The sequence below is a fragment of the Colius striatus genome, chromosome 14, assembly GCF_028858725.1.
Source record: "Colius striatus isolate bColStr4 chromosome 14, bColStr4.1.hap1, whole genome shotgun sequence".
NCBI lineage: Eukaryota > Metazoa > Chordata > Aves > Coliiformes > Coliidae > Colius > Colius striatus.
Window position 1 is genome coordinate 793,549 of NC_084772.1, and position 9,287 is coordinate 802,835.

At 48.2% G+C, this 9,287-nt stretch overlaps 1 protein-coding gene across 1 annotated transcript; it reads right to left on the minus strand.

Annotated features, from left to right (window-relative positions):
* Window positions 1–311: 311 nt before the first annotated feature.
* Window positions 312–6,559, minus strand: LOC133626761 (forkhead box protein J1-like). The gene is made up of 3 exons (XM_062007815.1): window positions 6,056–6,559; window positions 2,480–2,600; window positions 312–982 (listed from the first exon to the last, which is right to left on the minus strand). The coding sequence occupies exons 1-3, from the start codon at window positions 6,557–6,559 to the stop codon at window positions 312–314; spliced, it is 1,296 nt and encodes a 431-aa protein (XP_061863799.1).
* Between the last annotated feature and the right edge of the window lie 2,728 nt (window positions 6,560–9,287).

Sequence of the window (9,287 nt, forward strand, 5' to 3'; positions counted from 1 at the left end):
ATTTGAGGCCTATAGTCAAAAACAACTATGTGAAAATAGAGAAAGATCTTTAAAGCACACGGGAGAAATGCCCTTGTCAAACACTCCCTGTGGGGCTGTTTTTATCTCCCTCTGGTTTTTCATGAATCATCTTACAATTGAGCTGTGAAATCCTTGGGGATGTCTCTGTCTCGAGGAAATCTTGTCCCAGCAGCATGGGGGAGCATCCTCTGCACGGTGACTGGCCTTTGATAAGAGGGATGTCAGAGTGCTCCACTCACTCAGCTGCTGGCAGAGGCATCCTTGTCTTTGTGCAAATGCTCTCTGTTGACTCAGTAGTAGAGACAGTCGTTTGTCTCTTTGTCCAACTCCTGTTGCAGGAAAGAAGTGGCCATGAAGATTTCATCAAAGTCCAGGTTGTTCACGCTGGCTTCAGTGAGGAGCTGCTCCTGCTCCTGGCCATCCTGGAGCTGGTGGATGTGGTGCCTGTGTGCCGTCAGCTCGTGTTCTGTGGGGCTGTTTGGTTCTGTGAGCTCCAGAAGTGGAGAGTCACGGTTCGAGACGGAGATGAAGCTGCTTTCTGAGTCAGAGTCACTGCTTACAGTAATGTTGAAGCTGGTTTCCCTGTCCAAGTCATCACGTCGGTTGGTGTAGAGGAAGGCTTCCCAGTCCAAGTCCCCTTGCAGTGCCCCCAGCTCAGGCTGCTGCTCCTGGCTCAGCAGGACAGGGCTGCAAAATCGAGCCACCTTGGCCATTCCTGCAGGCGATGGCTTCTTGCGCTTCTGACCTGCTTTGCCATCCGCTGCAGTCAGAAACTCGTTGCTGGTGGCTTGTTCAAAGTCTTCCAGCAGGTGCTGCACCTCCCTGTTGACACTGAGGATGGAAGTGTAGGTGCCAGAGGAGGTGTCTGTGGTGGTGAGGCTCTCTGTTCCTTGCAGGGCTGTTGTGGGGCAGGCCGTGTGGCTGTGTGCTGGGGGCATGCTCCGCTGTCTGAAGGTGATGTCTCTGCTTAGTGTGGTGTCAAAGTTTCCACATGAGTTGGTGTTGAATGTGGCTTCCAAATCAAAGTCACCTGTCAGGGATCCCAGCTCAGGCTGCTGCTCCTGGCTCAGCAGGGCAGGGCTGCAAAGCCGAGAAGGGTTGTTGAGGCAGGAATCAGTGAGAACCTGCTCCTGCCCACCCTGGAGATGGTCAACATGGTGCTCCTTTAGCAACAAGTCAGAGTCATGTTCTGTGGAGCTGCTTGGTGGTGTGAGCTCCGGATCAACAAGAGTGGGGAAGTCATCGCTCGGGATGGTGTTGAGGATGGCTTCCCAGTCCAAGTCTGTACTTAGTTTAGTCTCAAAGCTGGTTTCCCCGTTAACGTCTGCTCTTGGGTTGCTGTTGAGGCTGGTTTCCCAGTCACAGTTGCTGTTGAGATTGGTGTGGAGGATGGTTTTGCAGTCGAGGTCTGCACACAAGTTGGTGTTGAAGGTGGCTTGAGAGTCAAAATCCTCTTGCAGGGATGCCCACTCAGGCTGCTGGTCCTGGCCCAGCCAGGCAGCGCTGGGAAGCTGAGACAGGTTGTTGAGGACCTGCTCCTGCTCCTGCCCATCCTGGACGTGGCTGATGTGGTGCCGGTATGCCGTCAGCTCTGGGTCTTTTTCTGTGGAGCTGCTTGTTGGTGTGAGCTCCAGATCAACAACAGTGCAGAAGTCACCGCTCTGGATGGTGTTGAGGATGTCTTCCCAGTCCAAGTCTTCAGTTCCTTTGGTTTCAAAGCTGTTTTTGCAGCTGGTTTCTAAGTCACAGTTGTTGTTCAGCTTGGTGTCAAAGACATCGATCAGATTGCTGTCAAAAGACAAGTTGGTGTTGAAGGCGGCTTCTGTGTCCAAGTCCCCTTTGAGTGAGCCCAGCTCAGGCTGCTGGTCCTGGCACAGAAAGGCAGGGCTGGAAAGCTGAGACAGGTTGTTGGTGATGGATTGGGTGAGGAGCTTCTCCTGCCCATCCTGGAGATGGTGGATGTGGTGCCTGTGAGCCGTCAGGTCTGTGTCGTGTCCTGTGCAGCAGCTCGTTGCTGTGAGCTCCTGATCAGCGACAGTGGGGAAGTCACCACTGGGGTTGGTGTTGAGGGTGGCTTCCCAGTCCAAGTCATCATGGGCGTTGGTGTTGAGGATGACTTCCAGCTCCAAGTCCCCTTGCAGTGCCTCCAGTGCAGGCTGCTGCTCCTGGCTCAGCAGGGCAGGGCTGCAAAGCCGAGCCAGCTTGGCGGTTGGTGCGGGCGATGGCTTCTTGTACCTCTGCCATGCTCTGATATCTGCTGCAGTCAGAGACTCGTTGCTGGTGGTTTCTTCAAAGTCCTTGAGCAGCTGCTGCACGTCCCTGTTGACATTGAGGGTGGAAGTGAAGGTGTCAGAGGAGGTGTCTGTGGTGGCCAGACTCCCTATGGCATGCAGGGCTGTTGCAGGACAGGTCGTGTGTGTGTGTGCTGGCAGCATCCTGCTCTGTTTGTAGGTCCCACTCTTGAGCCTCTGGGCATATTCCGGGTGAAGTGTCCAAAAGCCGCCTCTGCCTGGCTCCCCCTTCTCCCGGGGCACCCTGATGAAGCTCTTGTTCAAGGAGAGGTTGCGCTGGATGGATCTCTAGAGCCAGAAGAGAAAAAGCAAAGTAAAAGCAATGGTGAGTGTTGGGCTGGTGCCGCAGCACTGAGCTGCGTGGGGCTGGGGGAAAGGCACATTGACCCCTTGGGCAAAGAAGGATGAGACAACAATGTCAGGGCATCTTTAGGTTGATGAGCAGAATAAGCTGTGGTGCAGAGTGAAGTGCTGAGCTCTGATAGGAACAGAGTCTGAGAAAGAAAGGAAGAAAGGAAGAAAGGAAGTAAGGAAGAAAGAAAGGAAGAAAGAAAAGAAGGAAGGAAGGAAGGAAGAACGAAAGAAAGAAAGAAAGAAAGAAAAAAGGAAGAAAGAAAGGTAGAAAGGGAGTAAGAAAGAAAGAAAGAAAGAAGGAAATAAAGAAATGAAGGAAGAGAAAGAAAGAAAGAAAAAGAAGAAAGAAAGGAAAGAAGAAAGAGAAAGAAAGAAAGAAAAAAGAAGAAAGAAAGGAAGAAAGAAAGGATGAAGGAAGAAAAGGGGAAGGAATAAAAAAAGGAAGAAAGAAAGGAAGGAAGAAAGAAAGGAAGAAAGAAAGAAGAAAATAAAGAAATGAAGAGAAAGAAAGAAAAGAAAGAAGAAAGAAAGGAAGGAAGAAAGAAAAAAGAAAGGAAGAAAGGAAGAAAGAAAGGGAGAAAGAAAGAAAGGGAAAGAAGAAAAGAAATAAAGAGAAAGAAAGGAAAGAAAAGAAGGAAGAGAAAGGAAGAAAGGAAGAAAGGAAGAAAGGAAGAAAGAAAGAAAGAAAGAAAGAAAGAAAGAAAGAAAGAAAGAAAGAAAGAAAAAAGGAAGAAAGAGAAAGAAAGAAAGGAAGAAAGAAAGGAAGAAAGAAAAAAGGAAGAAAGATAAAGAAAAAAGAAAAGAAGAAGAAAGAAAGGAAAAAAGGGAGAAAGAAAGAAAGAAAAAGAAAGAAGAAAAGAAATAAAGTAAGAAAGACAGAGAAAGAAAGAAAAAAGAAAGAGAAAAAGGAAGAAAGAAAAGAAAGGAAGAAAGAGAGATAGAAAGGAAGGAAGAAAGAAGGGAAGAAAGAAAGGAGGAACGAAAGAAAGAAAGAAAAGTAGAATGATAGAAAAGGAAAGAAAGTAAGAAAGAAGGAAAGAAAAAAGAAAGAAAGAATGAAAAGGAAAGAAGGAAAGAAGGAAAGAAAGAAAGAAAGGAAAAAAGAAAAATGAAGAGAGAGAAAGAAAAATAAAGGCAGAAAGAAAGAAAAATAAAGGCAGAAAGAAAGAAAGAGTAAGAAATAAAGAAATAAAGAAAAAGAAAGAAAAAAGGAAGAAAGGAAAAAATGAAGAAAAAAGAAAGAAAAAAGAAAGAAAGGAAGAAAGAAAAAAAGGAAGAAAAAGAAAGAAAGGAAGCAAGAAAGGCAGAAAGGGAGAAAGAAAGAAAGAAACAAGGAAAGAAAGAAAGAAAGAAAAAGAAAGAACGAAAGAAAGAAAAATAAAGAAAGAAAGGAAGAAAGAAAGGAAGAAAGGAAGAAAGGAAGAAAGGAAGAAAAAGAAAGAAAGGAAGCAAGAAAGGCAGAAAGATAGAAAGATAGAAAGAAAGAAAGAAAGAGAAAGAAAGAACGAAAGAAAGAAAAAGAAAGAAAGAAAGGAAGAAAGAAAGGAAGAAAGAAAGGAAGAAAGGAAGAAAAAGAAAGAAAGAAAGAAAGAAAGGAAGGGAGAGAGAAAGAAAGGAAGGAAGGAAGGAAGGAAGGAAGGAAGGAAGGAAGAAAGAAAGAAAGAAAGAAAGGAAAGAAAGAAAAGAAAAAAGGAAGAAAGAGAATGAAAGAAAAGAAAGGAAGAAGGAAAAAATAAGGACAGAAAGAAAGAAATGAAGGAAGAAGATGGAAAGAATGAAAGAAAAAAGAAAGAAAGAAAGTGAAAGGAAGAAAGAAAAGTAGAAAGGGAGAAAGAAAAGAATGAAAGAAAGAAAGAAACAAAGGAAGGAGGAAGGAAGAAAAGAGGAAGGAAGAAAGAAAGGAAGAAAGAAAAAAGAAAGAAAGAAAGAAAGGAAGAAAGGAAGAAAGAAAGGGAGAAAGGAAGAAGAAAGAAAGAAAGAAAGGAAGGAAGGAAGGAAGAAAGAAAGGAAGAAAGGAAGAAAGAAAGGGAGAAAGGAAGAAGAAAGAAAGGAAGGAAGGAAGAAAGAAAGGAAGAAAGAAAGAAAGGAAGAAAGAAAGGAAGGAAGAAAGAAAGGAAGAATGAATGAAAGAAAGGAAGAAAGAGAAAGAAAAAAGAGAAGAAAAAGAAAGAAAGGAAGAAAAAATAAAGAGAAAAGAGGAAGAAACAAAAGAAAGTAAGAAAGAAATAAATAAGGACAGAAAGAAAGAAACGAAGGAAGAAAGAAAGAACAAAAGAAAGAAAAAGAAAGAAAGTGAAAGGAAGAAAGAAAGGTAGAAAGGGAGAAAGAAAGAAAAAGTAAGAAAGAAGAAAGAAAAGAAAGAAAGAAAGAAAGAAGGAACAAAAGAAAGGAAGAAAGAAAGAAAGAAGGAAGAAAGAGAAAGAAAGAAAAGAAAGGAAGAAAGAAAGGTAGAAAGGGAGAAAGAAAGAAAAGGAAAGAAAGTAAGAAAGAAGGGAAGAAAGAAAAAAGAAAGAATGAAAAAGAAAGAAGAAAAGGAAGGAAGGAAGGAAGGAAGGAAGGAAGGAAGGAAGGAAGGAAGGAAGGAAGGAAGGAAGGAAAAACAAAATATAAAAAAATATAATTAAAAACGAAAGGAAATCACAAGATAAAGAAGGAAGGGGAGAAAGAACTTTAAAGAAAAAGAAAGAGAAAGAGAAAGAGAGAAAAGAAAGAAGGAGGGAAGAAAAAAAAGCAAAATTGAACAAAATCCAATTTGAAAAAACACTGAACAACAGAGGAAACAAAAGAAGTGGAAACGAAGAGCAGGAGCACAGAAATCCCTGCAAACAATCCAGGCTGTGCTCAGTGCACAGCCACAGCTGAACGGCACTGTACAATGGTCACACACTTGCAGCTGATGTCTCTGCTCCCCATCCGCCCTCCTCAGCCCAAACTCCCCTCAGCCCGGGCTGCCTCTGTTCTTCCCTGGCTGCTTCACACCTTGAGCATTCCTGCCTGCAACAGCCCTCTGCAGAGAAGGGCTGGAAACTTTCCTGCCTTTGTTACTAAGCACAGTTCATGATGAGCATGGAGAGGATCCAGCCGTGAGTTGGAGGAGAAACCACCCCACTGGCACACAGCTCCTGTCCTGAATCCCTCCCGTAAGTGCCTCCAGCACAGGGGATGGGGAGGAACCAGGTGAGCCTGGAGAGGAACCAGCAGGTCCCCTTCCCCCTTCCCTTCCCTTCCCTTCCCTTCCCTTCCCTTCCCTTCCCTTCCCTTCCCTTCCCTTCCCTTCCCTTCCCTTCCCTTCCCTTCCCTTCCCTTCCCTTCCCTTCCCTTCCTCTGCAAAGCCTCCCCAGCCCTGTGGGCACAGGGGCTCAAAGGCAAGAGCTCTGCCAGTCTCCTACCTGCCAGCTGGGATCAGCATGTCGGAAGTAGCTGAAGTTGTCCCTGATCCACTTGTAGATGTCAGAGAGGGAGATGGGCTTCTGGCTGGCTTCCATGGCCATGCAGATGAGGCTGGCGTAGGTGTAGGGTGGCCTGACAGAAGGGTTGCTCCTGTGGCCAGTGTCCTGTGCGAGCTCAGGGCTCAGCACCGTTCTGGAGGCTGAGGAGGAGATGGGCTGGCAGGGGGAGTGGGACAGAGCCCCGCAGGCGGGCTCAGCAGCCAGGGCTGAGCACGGGGCAGCCAAAGTGGAGCAGCGCTGAGAGCTGGGGGGGTCAGGGCCGCCCAGGCAGCAGGAGGACTTGGCCAAGCTGGTGTTGGCCAAGGAAAAGTCCTTCAGCCACAGGAGACTGGTCAGGTTGTCGTCTGAGTCCTCCAAGGTGAAGCTCCTCCCTGCCTCAGTGGCTTCCCAGTCGCTGCTGGAGCTGCCTTGAGCCATGTCTGGGCGTGCTGGCTGCTCCTCCATTCCCCGAGCCCACGGGAAGGGAAGGGAAGGGAAGGGAAGGGAAGGGAAGGGAAGGGAAGGGAAGGGAAGGGAAGGGAAGGGAAGGGAAGGGGACCCGGGGCAGCCGCTGCTCGGGCGAGAGGCAGCGGGCTGAGGCTCCCCGAGGCTCCGCGGCTGTTTTCTCTCGGCTCGAAAGCCGCAGCGCCGGCGTGTGTGAGGCAGAAGGCAGCGGGCAGCGAGCAGCCCGAGCAGCCGGCTGGCGAGTGCGGCCCCGCTCCCGGCCGAGCCCCCGCAGCCGCGCACCGGTCCCGGCCCGAGCCGCGCGGCCGCAGCTCAACAGACGCCGCAGGCGCGGGACGGGGCCGGCGCTGCCCCGCGCACACACAAACGGCCTTTTCTGCCCCGACACGAGGCTCGGGGCGGCCACAGCCCGTGCCCGGCCCCGCGCCGGCAGCACACGCGGCCCGGGACGCTTCTGCTCGGCTTCTCCGGCCGCAGACGAACGAGCCCGAGCCGCCGCTTCCCGCCCCGCCGGCGGCTGCGCTCCCTCAGCGGCAGGAGCTGTCCCTGCCGGAGCTCTCCTGAAGCCGGCGAGGGCCGGAGCGCGGCCTCCGGCGCGGCCCTGGGCTCTTCCGAGCAGCCGGGGACAAAGCACTTGAGGCCCCGCTGCTGCCGTCCCCGTGCGGCCCCTTCACGGGCTCTGGCACCCACCAGCCTTCCCCCACCGCTGCCCCGTGCTGCCCCACAACGCTCTCTGCAGAGCTTTGCAGCCAAGAAGATATTCTCTCCGCTCTGGCTACAGCCCTGTCTGGGTCATGCACCATTGCCAAGAGGTTACAATACGTAGCTGGGGCGCTCTGGATCGCTTTGCTCAGCGTGGTCCGTGGACACTGGACGTCGTCTGGATCTGTGGAGGCCTCGGCGTTATCTAGATCGCCACAGATGAGTTCCAGCACAGCTAATTGCAGGGGTTCTTCCTCATCATGCGAGAGGAGAGCGACCAGACTCCACCACGATGTGCATCGACTCCAAATGTATTGTCACGTAATCACCACTTCTATACTTTCCCAAATGCTGTCACGTGCTACAGCTCATGGCAATTAGTTACCACTGAGCCTGAACCTGATGGGCCTCACTGGGGTAGGCAAGACACCCTTCTATCAGGTGGGTGCCACTAAAGCAGGTTTTTTTATCTGTTCAGGTGTAAAATCCCAGGTTACAGGAGGTGATAACCCCACCCAGGGACTGGCCGCTTCAGGGGCATTTGAACATCTTTCCATCCCAAATTTGTCCTCTCTGATACCCAGATGAGTCCAGATTCCACAAAATATGTAACATAGCAGCCATGTTAATTAGTAATATTACAGCTCTGATAGAAGGGTGACTAAGGACCTGGGAAGTCTGTGTAACAAAATTGTCTCCATCAGTCCGAGCTGAGGGGAAAGAGGTGCTTTGCCTCAAGACCTCCACAAGACAGCTCCCACAGCACAGTAAATCCATCAGCAACAGAATGAGACTCACAGCTATTATTTGGGCCATCACGTTCCCAGGCCCCTTCATCCTTTGCACAAAGTCATGCAGTCAGCTTAGCAAAGCTATCAAGGTTAGAGCCCAGCTCAGAGCCAGGGTTAGTAGCAGCATGTTCCCAAACATTGGGAAGTGGGAGATAAGCTGCATTACAGCAAGGCTCTGTGACCAGCACAGGAGCTTTGCACTCATGAGCTTACTATAATTACAATGCATTTGATGTGAAACTGCTGTTATCTTGCCCCATATTGGGCGCTAACAAGGTGTGTGGTGGTTTGACCCTGGGGATTTTTGGGAAGCAAAGTTTGGTGAAACAAAAGTTTGGGGAAGCAAAAGCTTGGAGAAGAAAAAGATTGGGGAAGCTAAGTCTGGGGAAGCAAAATGTGGGGAAGCCACAGTTTGGGGAAGGAAAGGAAAAGGAAAGTAAGTGGATGAAAGAAAAGCAAAGCAAAGCTTGAGCAAGCAAAGCACAAGTTTGGAGAAGCAAAAGTTTGTGGGAGCAAAAGTTTGTGGTAACAAAGTTTGGGGAAGTAAAACCTTGGTTAAGCAAAACCTCGGGGAAGTAAAAGCTTGGGAAGCAAAAGTTTGGGGAAACAAAAGTTTGGGTAAGAAAAAGTTTGAGGAAGTAAAGCAAATTTTAGGGAAGGAAATCAAAGCAAAGTTTGGGAAAGCAAAGAAAAGCTTCAGGAAGCAAAGAAAAGCAAAGTTTGGGGAAGCCAAAGTTTGGGAAAGTAAAGCAAAGTTTGGGGGAGCAAAAGTTTGGGGAAGAAAAATGTTGGGGAAGCAAAAGCTTGGGGAAGCAAAGCAAAGGTTGGGGAAGGAAAGCAGTGCTTGGGAAAGCAAAGCACAATTTGGGGAAGGAAAGCAAAAGAAAGCAAGTGGATGAAAGAATAAAAAGAATAAGAATATGGAAGAGAAGTAAATCAAAGCAAAGCAAGGAAAAGCAAAGGAAAGGGAAAGGGAAAGGGAAAGGGAAGGAGAAAATAGAAGAGAGAAAAGAGAAAAGAAATGGGAAGAAAACAATCCCCAGTGACGAAGGAAGTAAGGAAAACAACAAGTAGTAGTAAAGGGAACGAAACAGGCACAGAAAGAGCAATGAAAACTCCATGGTGTTTGGGAACTGAGGAAAAAAAGTGATGGGATGGGGAAAGAGACTAAAATGGATGAAACACTTTCTGCCTCACATGCTCATGGTACTGCAGACACACAGCCTGGCTGAACT

Coding starts and splice junctions, on each gene's coding strand:
- LOC133626761 (XM_062007815.1), bottom strand. CDS start 6,559: ATGGAGGAGCAGCCAGCACGCCCAGACATGGCTCAAGGCAGCTCCAGC. Junction 2,601..6,055: donor ATGCTGATCCCAGCTGGCAG/GTAGGAGACTGG, acceptor TTCTGGCTCTAG/AGATCCATCCAGCGCAACCT. Junction 983..2,479: donor ATATGCCCAGAGGCTCAAGA/GTGGGACCTACA, acceptor CACTAAGCAGAG/ACATCACCTTCAGACAGCGG.